The 18,382-nt window shown below is 39.2% G+C and overlaps 1 protein-coding gene across 2 annotated transcripts in view; it reads right to left on the bottom strand.

The window, feature by feature from the left end:
* Nucleotides 1-18,382, bottom strand: part of pigg (phosphatidylinositol glycan anchor biosynthesis class G (EMM blood group)) — a 69,525-nt gene that overhangs the window by 39,723 nt on the left and 11,420 nt on the right. Inside the window, exons 6-8 of one of the 2 annotated variants that reach the window (XM_080417056.1) lie at nt 11,683-11,895; nt 7,750-7,967; nt 5,995-6,279 (exon numbers count right to left, since the gene is read on the bottom strand). In XM_080417056.1, the coding sequence (XP_080273182.1) occupies nt 5,995-6,279; nt 7,750-7,967; nt 11,683-11,895 (716 nt within the window). The remainder of the gene's footprint in view (nt 1-5,994; nt 6,280-7,749; nt 7,968-11,682; nt 11,896-18,382) is intronic. The other variant, XM_080417055.1, reaches the window with a different exon arrangement.

The raw sequence follows: 18,382 nt of genomic DNA, 5'->3' as shown, positions 1-18,382 counted from the left end.
AGAAAGCAGGTTGATTTCTTGGTAAATCACATTTGTACCTGGGACAAGTCATTTTAAAGGACAGTTACATGGTTGTGATGATGTCATTGCGTGATGATGTCATCAAAATAAGTAAATAATACATTATTACACAAACCAGTGATTTTTAAGCAGCTGGTTTTATTCCAAGCAAACACACACACACACACACACACACACACACACACACACACACACACACACACACACACACACACACACACACACACACACAAACTAGAAGGTATTATGTATAATAAAAGTTTTACTTTAAGCCTAGCTAAAAGCTTGTGTGGGGGGGTCTGCTTTTAAAAGAAGACTCTGTTGTAGCAGACCTTAATTGACTGCCAGAGTTTTTTCAGAACAGTCTGTAGCCTCTGCCAGGGTTTTGAACGATTTTGGTACCTTTTCGCATAGCCACAGAATATTTTTCTCCAGTATGATTGATCCCCAGATGGTTTCTAATCACAGATGAGATTCAGGTGTGGTTTCACAAATGTCAACGAGGTCATTTGACCTTGTTGTCATGTGTTGTTTGATGTTTGAAAATAGCTCAAAACCAGTAGTTTCAAACCAAAAAACAATGTGAATTGTTTGTCCGTTTGAATTTTAACATTGAAGTGGATGGAGCAGCAAATCTTTGGAAATTGTTATCTCCTTATTCGTTTGGAATATCGAAAAAGTGTCAATACTAAATAATTTGAGAATCTTTTTAGAATTCTTTTTTGTTGAATTTTTTTTATTTTTTTTTGGACGTTTTAAACGTCTTTGGCAGGCAATAGCTGAATTCCCAAAGACGTTTATAAACGTCTTTGGCAGTTAATGTGTTAATTCAAGTGGAAAAGAATTCCAGAGTATACTGTAGGACCATAATGACTCTAGGCAGCACCATAAGCTGATTTAGAATTTATTCTAGGTAATAATGAGGAAAGCTTTATCTGATGATCTAAGGGATCTGTTTGGCGCTTATTCAGTGAGCATGTCAACAATGTAGGAAGGAGCTAAGCCATTCATAGGTTTAAAAACAACAAGAAGTACTTCAAAATCAAACACTGACTCACAGGCCAGACTAACTGGAATCCAGCCTTATTTGCCAGACCCAGGGGGTCGGCCTACATGAGGCTTTGTCGGTCAGTCTGTCCCTCTTTTCCTACCTGTCCCTCTTTTTGATTGGCCAAGCTTCGCGTGACGTAGTGCTCTGATCTTCAGATTTCAACCATTAGGGGTCTGGCAGTGCTCCGAGGAGCACTTTTTCTAGTTCACATGGGCCTGTTATAGCGCCACTAGGAGGCCGATTTGTGCAAAACCCATTTTTTAACATTACCCCTACAGATTCTATCCAAACCTCATGCAAATCGGTACACAGTATCTCTATAGTCAGAACAGTGTGATCAAACCGGATCTGCCCGATTTCCCATATTCCATCCTGATTGGCTAAGGTTGGCTTCCAAAGTTTGCAGGATTGGTCCGTTTTGAACAAAATGCCTCAAATCATGAACGCAGATTGCAATTTCCGTGAAATTTCACACGCACATTCCCACTAGGCCGAGGAAGAAATGCCACCCATTTGACATTGGCCTGTTATAGCGCCACCAGCAGGTCTAATTTAGCAAAATACATTTTTGGAACAAAATGCCTCAAAATAAATCATGAATGCAGTGTCCGATTGCCGTGAAAGGCCTAAGAACAAATGGCACCCTTTTCACATTGGCCTGTTATAGCGCCACCAGGAGGCCACAATAACCTACCTGACCTGGCGGAGACCTGTGCTCCGAGGAGCACTTTTTCTAGTTGTATTTGTCTTTACATAATATGGTGTGAGCACGACTCCAACTTGTTTCAATATTACTGAGCTTTCTTACCGGGTGCATGGTCTAGAAGAGTTACTTTACAATAATAATTATCTAAAAGAGAATACCAGCACTCACTCACGGAACTGTCCTTTAAGGCACTTTTATTTAAGTTGGCATGGTACACTGCAGAGTAGACAGAACAACGTTGTTGTATTTGTCTTGAATATCTGTTTGTCCTATTTCCGTTTTCCTTTTCTGAAAGTGAATGCCTCTGTAAGTGTGATTTTACAAAGCGTCACAAATTAAGATGATCATAAGTAATGTAATTAAGATAAAGGCTGTAGATTAGATGGAACATGCAGGAGTATAGTAAACCCAAAATCCCAAGGCACACCTGGTCTCACGGCACACAAGTGTACCTCGGCACAGTTTGGGAACCACAGCTGTCTGTAGGTAAGCATTTTTCACAGAGTTCACAAACAACTCCTCAAAGTAAATTTAAACAATAGCTTAGCTAGTCTATTTTGCAGTAAATATTGTTTTTCAGGAGAATTCAGGTACAAGCAGCAGATATAGGCGAGAAAGTCAGGTTGAGTGCAGGGTGTGAGGTCTTATAATGGTTTAGTGATTATAACAGTGGAGGTTTATGCTTTAGTTTTAAAATGGGAATTTTATATGTTCATGGACGTTAACTATCCTCATATATATATTATATAAAGAGCAGGAAGACAGGTGAGAGAGACAAACGCAGGGCGCAAATTGCGTCAGGGGTGTGTCCATGCCAATTTTGCAAGTTAGACAGCACATTATATGGTCATAAAGCCTAGTGCAAGGCACCAAGGTGTTGTATTAAGCCTTTGACTTAGTCATGGGTGTGTTTGGGGTGTTACATTAATCAAACTAATCAAAGTGTTGAATGCCATTACCCTTAAGCGCAAAGTTGCGCCTGCTCCATGCTCATTCCTATTTAGACAACAGATTGGATGAGACGACAAATAATGAGGAAAAGTAACACATCCGTGATATCTTTACATATCAAATTGATCATATTCCACTCATTCTCACTTATGTTCATTATTTAAACCATCAATTAAAGCATGCCAAAGACGATGTAGTATGTCCTTGTGTCGGAGCTCTATTGATATCAACAACTGTTACCTGCTGCCATTTAGCAGAAACAGATAAAGAAGCCAGGAAGAAATGGATTCATGACATTCTTACAGGATGAGAGGTATTTACATTTTTAATATTCAGTAATAAAGAGTAGGCTACTACTAATTAAAATTAATTCATTTATTTTTCTCTACCTTTCTCTCTCCTCAGCGCTCATCTCTGTTCAAAGAAAAAATGCACTTACACAATGCAACATATTGCTAATGTGGCCCAGATCATTATTCTTTGTTTTACCTCAATGCCGCGTCCCTTGGAAATGTCTTCTAACATATTGAACATGGCAGTTATTGTGCTGAATTTTGATTGAAACGAGTGGACTAATAAGTGGTCATGATGCTGTTCAAAATTCACGTCTTCCTCCTGTAGCTTAGTATCTCCTCATGTCCAAGAGACATTGTGTCATCTTCACATATCTCTGTTGTTTTTAAAGCATAGTGGATGGCTGTGTGCTCCATGCATCGGGAGCCCCGGATTTGATGGTTACCATTTATGTATAGAGCGTTGCGCAGTCTAAATAGTAAGGAAATATCTGCGCCATCACTGTGCTGGCTAATGACACCACCTCAGAGCTGGTCTTACACACTGAAGCGCAGAGCGCAAAATCTGTGCGTAAAATAGCGGTGCACCCTGATAGTGATTTTCATTTTAATACCAACACGCCCATGGGCACTATAGGCACAAGATCATTTGGTATTTAGACAATGGGTGGCAGGTGTACAAATGACAACTGCGCCGGTCGGAAGATAGCAATGGCAATCACGCTGCCCGTTAGCGCCACTTTGCACCAGGCAGAAGATAGGGTCCAGGGTCTCAGGTGAGGTCTTACAATAACTTAGCGGTGATGTGTTCTGTTCTGCTTTGAACACAGAGGTGGTAGTGTCTGGGTGCACACATTAATGCAAGTGCAAATTTAAAGCAAGGAAGCAGCTGTCCCTGCCAATGTTAAAACAAAGCCGGTATGCCCTTGGAACGAACACACACTTTATCTTGATCCTTCCTGATTAGTATTCCTTTAATTGCATTTTATCATTATTACTTTACTTTTTACACTTCTTGATCATAATATTTCCAGACAGTATTGTTGTTAATGTTGTGTTGTGTTCTGTTAGGACAGTTTTTCAGACCTTGCACCACTAGCATGTTTCTGCTTTACACACAAAATAAAACATCTGTATGACAAATCCATAATGAACATGTACTGTATGTACTGTAATGTGGTTGAGTTCTGGGCTGATGCATTTGTTGTGGAATTACTGTGTTATTTGAAAAATGATCTGCACCTAGAAGGTTTATTGTTGTGGAACTTCATGCAGGAGCAAGGTCATGATAGCCAGATAGAGACAGACAGGCAGAGAGAGGCAGAGAGAGGCAGACCAACAGTTGAAAATGAGATGTATTACTTCAGGAGCTTGCTTGACAACACCAGATGCCGATACCAGCATCACTGTGGTGTTGCTTGCTAGTGCTCTGTCAGGCATAAGTGAGATTGTCACATGGAAGGTTAGAGAGGTAGAAGGGAAGATGTATAGGTTTTTTGGGGAGGATCAAACATTTTCCATAGCTACCGTATGCATTTAAATCACACATTTAATGAGGATAGTACGTGTTCATATGTTTAATATCTACAGCTGGCTCTGATTGTCGATGCACATTTCTAATATTATTATGGGGGGTGGGCAGGGACTGGGTAGCAAATGTCAAACTCCTATGCCCCTGCTAAAAAAATATTTCAACAACCTAAAGTCTACAGAACCAGAATGTCAATAGAATGCCATTATGAAATAAAATAAAATAAAACACTTCTCTAGATTAAAAGTTTATACTTAGTTGCACAACCCTTTCAACAAATGTTTTGTTGAGAAGTCATTTGTAAAAATGAGCCTGTATAAATTTGCCATTATACACTGGAAAAGTGTTACTGTACTTCCCAACAGGGACAAGACACATTGCCCCTGTTTGTAATCAAACAAACTTCTTCTTCCACAAAACGTTTAATAGTGATCTCTTCATGTGTCAATATTTATGTAAATAGTGGGACAATTTCATGAGATTAGGAACATACATATTAACAGTCATAAAAATTTTGAGTCAAAATGGTAGTTAGGAATAGATTATCAATTTCCCTACTGTAGGCTAATACTCATCGCAATTCTTCCTTACTAACTCATACCAGCCATGGCCACTTGATTAATGATGTCCATTTAAGTATCAACTCAAATTGGATGCAATTGCCAGTTTTTCTTTCATACTGCTTTTTGTTTGAGTTATTTTCTTTGGACTCACTACTGTCTTCAAAAAGCTTGTGAAACCTTGGAAAACTTTAGAGGGCTTTTTCTCAGAACTTCCCCAGCATCTCGACATTTAACAAACCACAGATGTAGCATTCTGAAAGTGGGAAATAAGGTCATTGGCATTCAGCAGACCACACTCACTAATGTCTGTTTTAGAAAAGTCCTACACAAAAGGTGAGAGCCGCATAGACTGCCCTGGTCACCCCTTGTGGGTAAAGTCTGACCCACTGCTTTCAGGTTACAGATACAGGCTATATCAAACACGCTGAAGATCTGACCTATTCCACATGCTGTAAACTCATCCGCGTACCTGTAAAAGATAAAACCCTACATCCCATATTTCTCCATACGTAATAATCTTCTGCATTTAAACGCTTTATTTAAGTTGTGTTGATATGTTGATCTAACGTGTGTGTCTAATACACTATGGGCCCTATCTTGCGCGCCGCCTTACCCCTTATCCCTAAACCTTTTAGCCATGTTTTACTATTTTGAATAGTTTTCTGTAGCTATAGGTTATTTCTGTAGTAACACATTTTACATTTGGAGTAATCAAGACTGCTTGGATAGCTTACTCACATTTTCTCTTATATAAATCACCACAACATTTTTAAAACCACATATTTTCTGATGCTCATTGTCATTTGCTCATTCATACGAATATATCTATGAGGTCCATTATCTGTTCAAAAAGGTCCCAATGTGGGGGGGCAACTTACCTTGCCCGGAATCTTCAGTCCCTGGGGAAGCCGTCTTGTTGCCATAGAGACCAGGATACAGAACATTGCTGATGAGAAGGCAACGGCAGCAAAGACGAGACCCCAGGAGAGGCTACAGAAGTAGCAGGAGCTTTCGGCAGATGTGCATACCAGGACGTGCACCGAGGCGAGGAGCAGGCATAAAAGGTAAAAAGGCAGGGAGAGCAGTGCCGAGAGGACTGGGAGGTCCACTTCTGCCGCTCCACTCAGGGCCTCGGGCATAGCCAGCAGTAGGACCAAGAGGAGCTGACATTCAAAGAGGAAGAGAGAGAGAAAGACAATGGAAAGAGTTAAGAGAGGCAAAGTGAGATTGTGAACTTATTCGAGTCCATAACTCCCCTGATTAGCATTTTGTTCACTGCAGTGCAACTGATTAAAGTTACAATCCGGGATTTATTTTAACCCATTCAATCCGGGGACGCATCTCTGTCATTTTAGATTTCTTTGGCTGTTCAAAAATAGCAGATATACAAGCTCATAGCTATTTTTGAAAAATCATGAAAATGTGTGCAAATCTTTGAATATATATATTTTTAAAGCAAACATTTGTAACTCAGATCTTTGCTTCTGGGGGGTCCCTGGAATAAAATATTTTACAAATGTTCGCTTTAAAAAATATATATTTAAAGATTTTCACACATTTTCACTATAAAAAAAATAGCAGATCTACAAGCTCATAGTGCACTATGAGCTTATATAGCTGCTATTTTTGAATAGCCAAAGAAATCTAAAATGACAGAGATGCGTTCCCGGATTGAATGGGTTAATGAATAATTATAAAACACAATTTTAACCAATTTGTATGGTAAGAGTATGTTAGTACAAGATAACTAGCACATGATGCAGTGGTTGGAGGTGGTTCTCCCTACACTTCCACATTTCAACCCTGGTGTCAGGTTAGGTAGGATGCCAACTGGTTGACAATGTCAATGAAGTTATTGGCAGCTGCATCAGATTGGACGCAACTTTATTGTCGACATCACTGCATTTACCTTTGCTTGAAAAGGCAATTGCAAAATGTGTTTAATAAGGCTGTCCTGTTGACTCAGATTGAAAAGGGGCAAGAAGGACTCAAGCAGTTGGCTGTACCTATCTCTAAATTACTTTGAAGCCATACGGAGTCCAAGATTGGATTAAACAAAATCTGAGAATTTCAATACGTTTCAGCTACAGAACTGATGTTCATCTTAAATGAATATATTATCTATAGTCGATAATGTACAGCTTTGTTTTTTACCAAGGTTCCAAAATGTTAAAATGAATACTGGAATATCAGGCTGATTAACACATACAGTACTGTACATCTGCAGAATAGAAGAAAATAAACAAAGGAAAAACTAAAAACAGGTCATAAAACCATATACTGTGTGTAAAACAAAAGCCTATATATATACACACATAAAGATCCAATAAAACAGCATCAGACATCAGATGTTAACCACGCCATAGCATCCCTTCTCTGGGCATGTAATAATACAGTAGGTATACATTTGACAAAAATAACAAATCTACAAGCTCACAGCACATCACATTGCGACGCGTTGTGAGCAGGTAAATCGGCCATTATCAGCAAAGACATTTGGTGCAGTGGGAAAAAAGGAGGGGGCCAAGTATAGACCCCTTGGGGTCTAACAAAGTATACAATAGGGTGACTTACAGTAGGTTCAAATCTTTTGTTTTAAGTGGTTAAGCTGTTTCAAAATGTATTAAGCTCACCTGGAAAACGAAGACCATGCCAGCGACCATAGAGTACATGTCATATTTGCCCAGCTGCTTGCTGAGGGCAGCACTCATGGCAGCCAGGGCCTCTATGTACTGCTTCAGAACCTTTTTGCCCATGTTGGTCAGCACCTCAGAGGTGTTTCCCTCTAGGTACAGTTTCATCCAATTCCCATGAGATTTCTCTGCCACACGGAACTGCTCAAAACCTGCCTCTGTGGATGAAGATAGAAGATGGATTGGTATTGGTGCTGGTATTTGATGGTCTTACATTTTTATGGTATTTGATACCCACCAAGTTTCATGAAAATCCACACATTCATTGTTGATTTTTACCCTGACCTTAACTTTGAGATCCAATAGTTCTCTAGTGATCATTCCAACCATCAGTTCTCAAGTTATTTTGTTTACAGTATGGTCTGAAAATATAACCCCCTATTATCTCCACCAACTGCATTGGTGGGGATAATAAGAACTGACCAAAAGACCTTTAGTTTTGATTGTTATGACAAGACATGTTATGAGCTTGTAGATCGGCTATTTTCAGTGAAGAGATTTGTTGAGTAGACAGAGTAGCGGGGGGGGGAAAAACGGGTCCAAGAATAAACCCCTGGGGGATCTCGGTCAACTGAAGCATATTCTGTAAGGTTTAAGTGGTTCAGGCTGCTCGAACAGCAGTTTTGTGACTGAAAGATTCTCAGTTTGAATTCCAGACCATCTGGGAAAATGTAGATGGGAAGAGTGGTTGATTTCCACTTTCCCCGACACACACAACTGTGGTGACCTTGAGCAAGGCAGAGCCAACAGAATATTGTCAGACTGAGATTCTATTTGGCAGCTCAAACTTGTGAATGTGTGGAACTATATGACTGTGAAATTGCTGTGTTCTCCTTGATAAATAAAACAAAAAACCACAACAACAAAACATACTTCAAGAGCTTGTGAGAACCAGAACATTGCGATTACCGACCACAGGGTCTCATTGGCATAGGCATAATGGTCGTTTCAGACGGGGAGCGGCCAACGCGCCTATGTAATTCATTTTCAATGAGAGGCGGGCGATTATTCGGGACAAGCAGAGAAGTTGAGGGGCGGTGAGGCAGGCTAGCCGTAGTAGTAAATAAAAAATTCAAAGCAAATTCACCTAGTGAGTGAGTAGTGTAAATACAGTATTTGTACCTTGAGACACATGAATGAATAATAAAAACATCAATGACCCTGAGTGACCACGTTTCATCAGTATGAAAGAAGAAAGACTTAAGTGCTTAATATGTGGCCTAGTGGTTAAGGCGCATACCACATATAGGCTCAGTCTAATGCAGCCTGACAGCGAGTCGCAGGTTCGATTCCTGAGCCCAGGGGCCTTTTCTGCATGTCACTCCGTCTCTCTCTCTCCCCGTTTTCTGTCCTATCTTCACTGTACTATCCAAGAAATAAACAAAGAGAGAAAAGCCCCAAAAATATCTTTGAGAAACTCCAATAGTTCTTATATGAACAAATATCATGCCGGTTTTAAAATGGGAATTCCCAAGCTGCCACCATTAACTATTCAGCAACATAAACTATATAAATGTAAATATAAACACACACATACCGTATATGCCAACAGATTAACAAGCCACAGCACCAAAAGTAGGTACAGTTGAATAATTTCTCTTCCACTTTATCACCTTGAAAAATAACCACATTGCTATGGCAACAAAAGACCGAAATAGACTGGAAAATGCGTTGGCAGAATAACATGCAAGTTGCAAGCAAGTTATTTCTAGAATCAAATCATGTTTGAAAAAGTGGCAAAATTCATAGGTTAACCTTTTTTTGAAGAACAAGGGTATCCAGGTGGCACATGGGTAAAGTACTCGTCCACCATTGTGTTCGATTAATCCACAGTGCCTCTGGGTTGGCCGGGCGCTCCAACAAACACAATTGTCCGCTGGTGGGAAGCCGGCAGGGGATTGTTTTGTTTTACTGCACTAGAGACTCCTACAGGTTTTGGATCTAGGAGTGCTGGCATGTTCCTCCACAAGCTTTAAGCCTAATTCATTCTGTGTGAGCCAAGCCGTTGCTCATGGCTCACGGCTCTGGACTGGACACTATTGGAGTTACAGTATGAGCAAAATTAGGCATTATGAGCAGTATGAGCAAAATTAGGCATTATGAGCATTAGGAGTGAAACTCCTTTCACTGTCAGGTGAAAAGAAGCATCTGCAAACTGCATGAGTATCGGAGGAGACGTGGTTGTCTTGTCTACACCCTCCCCAGGCCAATTATGGGGGTTAGCAGTGACAGAGACAGCGTAATAGTTCATTGTTAAAAGTGAATTGGCATAACTAAATTGGATACAAAATTCAAAAAAAAATAAAGCACCAAGAGTAGATTTTAAATGTGACTAGGTATTCCAGTTGCAAGACGGATGACATTGACTAGCAGCATATCGGACAACTCTGGAATATAATAAGTAAATAGTGTGCCTGTGTACAGAAAACATAATGTAAAAATAACCAGGGAGTAGTCAGATTCTGGTGTACTCCTCCCGGGCTAAGACATACATTTTGTGGGATTCAACATTTAAACCCATTATATTAAGCTCTTTTGTGGTAGTGTTTTGTGTTTCCGTGGGCCCTTTTTACTTGTCATGTTTACGAGTTTGAGTTAGCTCCACAGTATACGCTAAAGTACGGCACAGTTCCCTCTGGATGCACCAGAGAGGAAGAGTCATAAAAAACCACAGGAAACAATACAGCCACCGAGCTGATGCAACCTGACAGTTCAATTGAACACCTCCAACTTGTAATTCATCATTAGAATCATGAAGCAATCGCTTCAATGGATAGTTATTATTAAAGCCACTTTGGGAACCTTGAAAGGTGCCATACACACACGCAACAAAATTCACATCACATACCCATGGCCTTATTTATTCAAAAAGACAATAGGAAAATAGGATATGATCAATACTTTAAGCTAATTAGACATAACTGTCAACGAGGGGGCGCCCGATAGCCGAGTGGTCAGGACACGTACCACATAGGCTCTAATGCATGACAACGAGTACTCGGTTCAATTCACAGGCCGGATGGCCTATTTGCTGGATGTCACACCCATAGTCTCTCATAGCACCGCTTTAAAAAATAAAACAAGAAAGAAATGTCTAAATTTATAGCAGCTTGCGGCAAGCTAAATAATAAAAACTGCTTAAAAAGAAAAAGGAATTCCTTGGCGAACAAAATGGTGTAGCCCATAGTCCCACAGCCCGCTGGGTTTTAACAACAGTGTGGGGAGACCTGGCTCAGAACACGGAGGTTTCTGCTGGCGAGCCTCACCTTTTTTGGTACGCAGCCATTCAGTAAATCATTCAAAGGTCACAGTTATGCACTCTGTGTTTTGGTTTGTTTGTGCTCGGAACAATCTGTGTCTTCTCAGCTGTGAATTCTACCAAACCACCTGCAGCAACTGTTTTCTGTCCAAGTTTAATCCATGGAAAATTCCTTGAGCGATGAGGTCACTTACAATGTCAGTTCAGCCTGTGGTGGCAATTTAGCTGCGCTGATTTGTCAGCTGCCATATAACCCCTAGGGAAGATACAGCAGCTGACCAATCTGTGCATGCTCATTACCCTCACTGTCCTTTTATCATTCCCCTCAACCAGCAAATAAAGGCTGGGTATGTGATTAAACTTATCATTATTTAATTCATAGATGATATCTAAGGTCTCTATTTGACAGACTTCAACATGATAAGTAAATTTCGGACAAAACTTTGGTCAGCCTTGGTTCACATAGGACTGGGCAACTGGACTGCTTGTCCATTGTTGAGGTCTTTTCATCACTTCTTACTGTGTTGTACTAAATGCCAATCACTTACCCCTGACAAATGAAGTTATTCTGATTCCATATGACCACATAGTTACACAGCCAAACTGCAACCAACCTTTTTCATACTCTGGTATGCTGTCTTTGAGCAAGCAGCTGAGCTGGTGGCCATTGAGGTGCAGGAAGCGCAGCTGGTCCCTTAGCGATGTCTCCTCCAGGACCGCCGGGATGACACGGCCCACACTGTTCTGAGAGATGGGCAGGCCGAGACCCAGGGCCAGGGTCGGAGTCAGATCCACCTGCTCCACTGTCCCAGGCTTCTCCATCCCCTCTTTAAAATCAGGAAACGGACAAATTAACACCACACAAATTTACATTGAAAAATGCAGACATAATACACACAATAATGTCAAGTGTCGCTCGACGCAGAAGTGTATTCAGCTGAAGTTGACTCATCTTATAGTCACAGCCTTGACACATAACTAACATAATTATGTACATAAATAAACCCCACTGATACATATTCCTCCAAGCCATGCAAGCTTTACTGGATTTGGAGAAGGCTAGCCTCCTCGAAATCCCCCTTGGGAAGTGCAATCTCCGGTCACTCCAGCCTACAATACAGTAACTAGAGAGAGCATTGTAACCGAGCAACAAAAAGATCTTCATCACTTCTGAATCTGTGAACGGGACTTGTCATCATACAACATTAGGCAAGAGGACTGTGCTGTTAGCACGTGTGTGTGCGCGTGCGTGCGTGCGTGTGTTTGGAGGGGGGGGGGGCTCAGTGTTAGCAAAGCACTCAACTCTGTAGCAACAAATCACTGAACTGTAAATCCTTAATTAACATTGCTGCTCCAAAAATAAATCCAGGCAAGGAATGATCTCAAAATTAGGCAATGACTGAGAAGGGAGCAATTATCACATTCGCAAAACCATGTTCACCACCATGCAGCAACACAAAGTCATGTTAATGAGCTTATGTTTATGGTATAGTAAGTTTACGCCAAGATGACACAGCCCCTTAGGGGACAAGTGAGCACGTTTGTCTTAGTTTAGTTTAGTTTAGTTTAGTTTATTTTGATCCACATCAACAATTTCACAAAACATACCCCACTATAAGCCAATGGTTCATGTTGATTGATCAAAAAGGCATAGGCTGAAGCTCAAAGCTTATTTATGCCTATCCTTCCTTCATGTTGTTTTAACTTAGATACATCATTTATAAAGTTCATATTATATGAACACTCAAAGTATTACTTATTTACATTCAAGATGTTACATTGATCGTACTAATCGAACACTCGAAAATATACAATATATACACCCATGTCTTCGTTCTTATACACATATTTACACCCGAATGCGTGCATATACTAATATACACCCATTCAAATATCATACCGTTATATACAAACGCCAACACTACCACATCACACCATACCCCTCAATCCATCAATTTCCTAGTTATTACGCATATACATGTCAGTATCTCACCTCAACATGCCAACATATTATGTTACCATGCTTTACTGAGCAGGCAACACGCCCTAATCGTTATATATTCACATATAACACATGTACACCCATACATACATTTACATACATACATACACACACATACACATATATAAATACATACACATATACATACATACATATATATATATATATATATACATATACATATACATATACATACACACATACATACACACCCACCTACACACACACACACACACACACACATCACAACGGAATCCGTTACACCCCATACAATTATTATAATTATGTACTGTATACACTCTATATTTTCCATAAGTCCATTAATTATCGTATCTATATTTCTCCAACAGACTCTGCTTGTACTGTTTTTTAAATTGTATTATATTTTTACATTGCTGAACCACCTCCGGTAAACCATTCCATAGCTTCACTCCACTGACCGATATGCACAAGCTCTTAAGAGTGGTGCGAGCACCAAGATTTCTAAAATTCAATTCCCTTCTCAATTCGTACCTCCCCTCTCTATCCTTAAACAATTTCTGTATATTTCCTGGTAATGTTTTGTTCCTTGCCTTATAAATTATTTGTGCCGTTTTAAATTTAACCATATCCAGAAACTTCAAAGTGTTAGACCTTAAGAACAGTATGTTTGTATGCTCATGATATCCTACCTTGTGAATTATTCTTATTGCTCTTTTTTGGATTGTGCATAATGGTTGAAGGTTACTCTGGTAGGTGTTTCCCCACACCTCCACACAGTAGGTCAGATAAGGCAGTATTAGCGTGTTATACAAGGTGTACAATGACTTATAATTTAAAATATGCTTTGCCCTATACAGTACTCCAATACTCCTTGCCACTTTGGTCCGTACATGATTTATATGGGCTTTCCAACTGAACTTATGGTCAATTATTACTCCTAAAAAGATATTCTCATAAACTCTTTCCAATATTATTTTGTCAATCCTTAGCTCAACCTTTGTATTGCAGTCTATTTTTTTATTTCCAAAAATCATAAATTTAGTTTTTTTAATGTTAAGTGATAATTTATTTAAATCAAACCATAATTTCAGTTTCCCCAATTCAACAGAGACAACTTCCAACAGCTGCTGAAGGTTCTCCCCGGAGCAAAAAATATTAGTATCGTCTGCAAAAACAACACATTTCAAGATACTAGAGACTTTGCATATATCATTTAAATATAAAATAAATAATTTGGGGCCCAATATAGACCCTTGTGGGACTCCACAAGTAATAGCCGAGCTTGTTGATCTATATTCTCCCATCTGTACAAACTGTTGTCTATTTTCAATATAACTTTTCACCCAATTAAGCCCAATGCCTCTAATACCATATCTATCCATTTTTCTAAGTAAGATATCATGGTCAATTGTGTCAAATGCCTTCTTTAAATCAATAAATACCCCTATTGCAAATTCCTTATTATCAACTGAACTAGTTAATTTTTCTATTACATCAATTAATGCCATTGAAGTTGATCTATTGGTTCTAAAGCCATATTGACAATCTGTCAAAAGCTGATGTTTATCGATGAAACTGTCCAGCCTAGCAGAAAAAAGTTTTTCAAGGATCTTAGAGAATTGAGATAACAAGGAAACTGGCCTATAATTTGTGTAAAGGTGTTTGTCTCCTGCTTTGTGTATTGGAATTACCTTAGCTATTTTCATCTGAAAAGGAAAAGAGCCTGTTTTAAATGATAGGTTACAGATGTGTGTTAATGGGTCTGCAATAGCATTAATTACATTCTTTATAAGTGACATGTCAATGCCGTTCCAATCTGTTGATGTTTTGTTCTTAAAATTATTTACAATATCAATTATTTCTTTTTTGTCAGTATTTTGTATAAAGATGGTGTCTGCGTTACTTTCAACAAAATATTGAGCACCTCCTGTTTGGGGCGGGGTTATTTCCTTTGCCAGTTTGGGTCCTATACTCACAAAGAACTCATTAAACCCCTCAACCACCTCATTCATGTTGTTAATGGTCTTTTCCTTGTCAACAATATGATCAATATAGTTAGAGTATGTTTTATTCCTAATAATGCTATTTAATATTTTCCATGTACCCTTGATATTATTTTTGTTTTTGTCTAATAATTTATTATAATAATCTTTCTTACAATTCCTAATAATAACCATTAGTTTATTTTTATATTTTTTATATTTAATTTCTTTATCTCTAGTTCTATATTTTATGAAATCTCTATATAAGGTATTCTTCTTTTTACATGCATTTGACAATCCCCTTGTAATCCAGGGCTTATCATTACACTTTGTATTCCTCCTGCATTTTTGCTTTGGACAGTTTCTTTCGAACAACAGTAAGAATGTATTTAAGAAATTATCATAGGCTAGATCTACATCCTCTGTTTCATATACGTTCTTCCAGTCTTGAGCTAGTAATTCCCTATTGAAAGCATTTAGAGCTTCTTCAGTTCTCAATCTCTTATATCTAGTTAGATTCTCTTCCCTCTTCAGGCTATGGCCACAGTCATAAATCACGAAGACTGGCAGATGATCACTGATATCATTAATAAGTAATCCACTCATTATATTATCCTCCATATTATTTGTAAATATATTATCTATTATAGTAGCTGAATGAGATGTTATTCTACTAGGCTGTGTTATAATAGGATATAGGCTCATACTATACATTGCAGCTATAAAGTCATCAATTAATATATTTTTATTAGGATTAAGAAGATCTATGTTATAGTCTCCACAGACATATGTAACCTTCTGCTCAGTCTTCGTGAACAACTCTTCCATAAAATTCTTGAAAATGTCAATGCTAGAGCTTGGATCCCTATAAACACAGCTGACGATAATATTTTTCTTTTTTTCCATATTAATCTCAATTGTAACACATTCACATATATCATCAATAGCAGTAGTCATACTTTCAACAATCTTGTATTGCAATCTTTTGTCCACATACAAAGCTGTCCCCCCTCCTGTTGTTTTAGTTATTTTTTTTCTATTCATGAAATTTAAATCATAGCCCTCCAGCTCAAAATCCACCCCCCTCTCTAAACTGAGCCATGTTTCAGAGATAGCTATCACACTAAATGGTGTGATGAACTTGCTCAGATATTGTTTAATACTGTCAAAGTTTGCGTATAGGCTCCTGCTATTGAAATGGATAATTGAAAAACAATTATCCAATTTCCTGTTTTTTATAAACTGTTCATCTGTGTAGTAACGACAGTTATTTACATTCGTGAAAAAGTTACTCTCAGGGTCAATGTCTTGATTCAGGTCGACCATGTTAATAAAAAATAGTTCCTATATCCAAATCCAATCCATTTATCATGAGTCCTTTCAAATTCCAACAATCTACCATCACACCCGCTCACAAACGCACCCGCGGCGCTCACACACTGAGAGAGAGAGAGAGAGAGAGAGGGAGAGAGAGAGAGACACAGAGAGAGAGCGAGAGACAAATAGAGAGAGAGAGACAGAGACAGAGCGACAGGACTAGAGAGAGAAGGGAAAAAAAAGGCGAGAGGAAAAAAAAAGGCGATAGCAGCAAATGCATGCATTTCGTTTAGTCCATCTAAACAACAGTGGGAAGCCAAGTCCTCAAATGTCATTCCGTCAAAAAATATAACTAATGGATAAAAGAACCATGCATGCCAATAACCCCTCTTCATGCATGAAAATAGCCCAATACAAATAAAATAAACAAAAATCCCTTCCATCGCTCCGAAAGTAATCCATGCTTTCCGATAGTACAGTTCCATGCATGCGTGTTTTAATCCAATAAAAATAAAATAACCATTCCATAGCGACAATAGTAATCCATGCTTTCCCATAGTTCCATGCATGTAAATAATAATCCATTCCAAATAACCGGAAAGTAACAAATAAATTATTCCTTTCATGCATTTATTATTTACTGAACTAGTAAAATAAACGATATCCTCCAGGGAAACATGCCATCCACCAGGGTATTGACTAATTCCGTTTAAAAAGATGCATTCCAAAAAAGCTGTATTAGTCCATGCAAAAAGCACTAGGTAAGTCCTTGTAAAGTAATTAGAAAAACAAAATTCTATATATGCCATGAGCGCGAAAAGTAGTCCATGCATATTAAAGCAAATAATATCATTGTCAGATTTCATCATTGGACTCAGAGTCACTCCTTAAGCCAGGGCCAGCAGGCCTAGCAATAGGCCTACCCATATTATTTATATTTGTCCAATTCCTTGATGTCTCTTACCAGTATGGCCTTTGCTGCTTCAGGCGATCCATTTAACTTTATCCACACCTTACAGTTCCTCGTCCAGGTGCGTTGAATTTTGTCTTGTTTTTTTAGGATGCGTGCTTCTCTTGCTATGTTAGCGTTACTTTTTGTGAGGTGATCGTTCAGGTAGACATTAGTCCCCTTCAACTTTCTGCCTTGGCTCAGCAACTCCACTTTAGCTTTACGGTTCACGAAGCGCATCACAATTAATGGTTTGTCTTTGTCACTGCCGTCCTTTCTGGGGAGTGTGTGACATGCCGATATGTCACTTGCATGTAGCTCCATGCCTTGTGTACCAAAAAACTGGATCACCTGATTCTCCAGGGAGACATGCTCACTGTCAGGCGCATCTTCACCCTTATCTCCTGCTACCACACGGGAGTAGGTGCGATGTTTTGTCGCCAAACCGCTTATTAGCAAGTCGTCAATCCTGGAATATTGCTCGAGATCATCAACTCTCTTGCAGAGGTCGGCTATCTGTATATCCTTCTCCTTGTTAGCCGCCTTCAGCTGTCGGACTTCCTCGACTAGCCCCAGCACCTTGTCGATTTCTGCCGACATGAAGTTAAGAGACTTCCTTATCTCCTCCAGCTCTCCTTCATGTTCTTTCTGATCTTTTCTATTCCTCGACATTGCTTTGCCGTATGAGTCACTACCTGTGGATTTGTTTGGCTTCCTTGCCCACTTAAACCACGGGATTTGACGCTTTTTTGCTTTTTTGTCAAACACTTCACGAGCTCCTCACACACACGTCCTCACACGTCCTCTCAGACTCAAAGTGTCAACTTTGAGTCTCCTACCGGTGACATTGTCAAGTAAGGATATTACATTTTTGGGGCCCCCATAAATATACAGCATGGGGGGCTAAAAAAAACCTAGTCATATTCTTTCATGTAATGTCATGGATCCCTCATTATGCACAGCTGCAATTTGAAAGGGAGCCAAGTTTGAATAATCAGGATCCTGACTTTCAGTTTAATTGGAAGTAGAATGTGTTGCCAGTTGCCACCCCCTTCTTCAGTCATCATATTCTTATTTGACAG

Source organism: Gymnoscopelus braueri, assembly GCF_963280865.1.
Source record: "Gymnoscopelus braueri genome assembly, chromosome: 20".
Classification (NCBI taxonomy): domain Eukaryota; kingdom Metazoa; phylum Chordata; class Actinopteri; order Myctophiformes; family Myctophidae; genus Gymnoscopelus; species Gymnoscopelus braueri.
The sequence above is the reverse complement of the archived record's forward strand: the minus strand, read 5'-3'. Positions and strand labels throughout refer to the sequence as shown.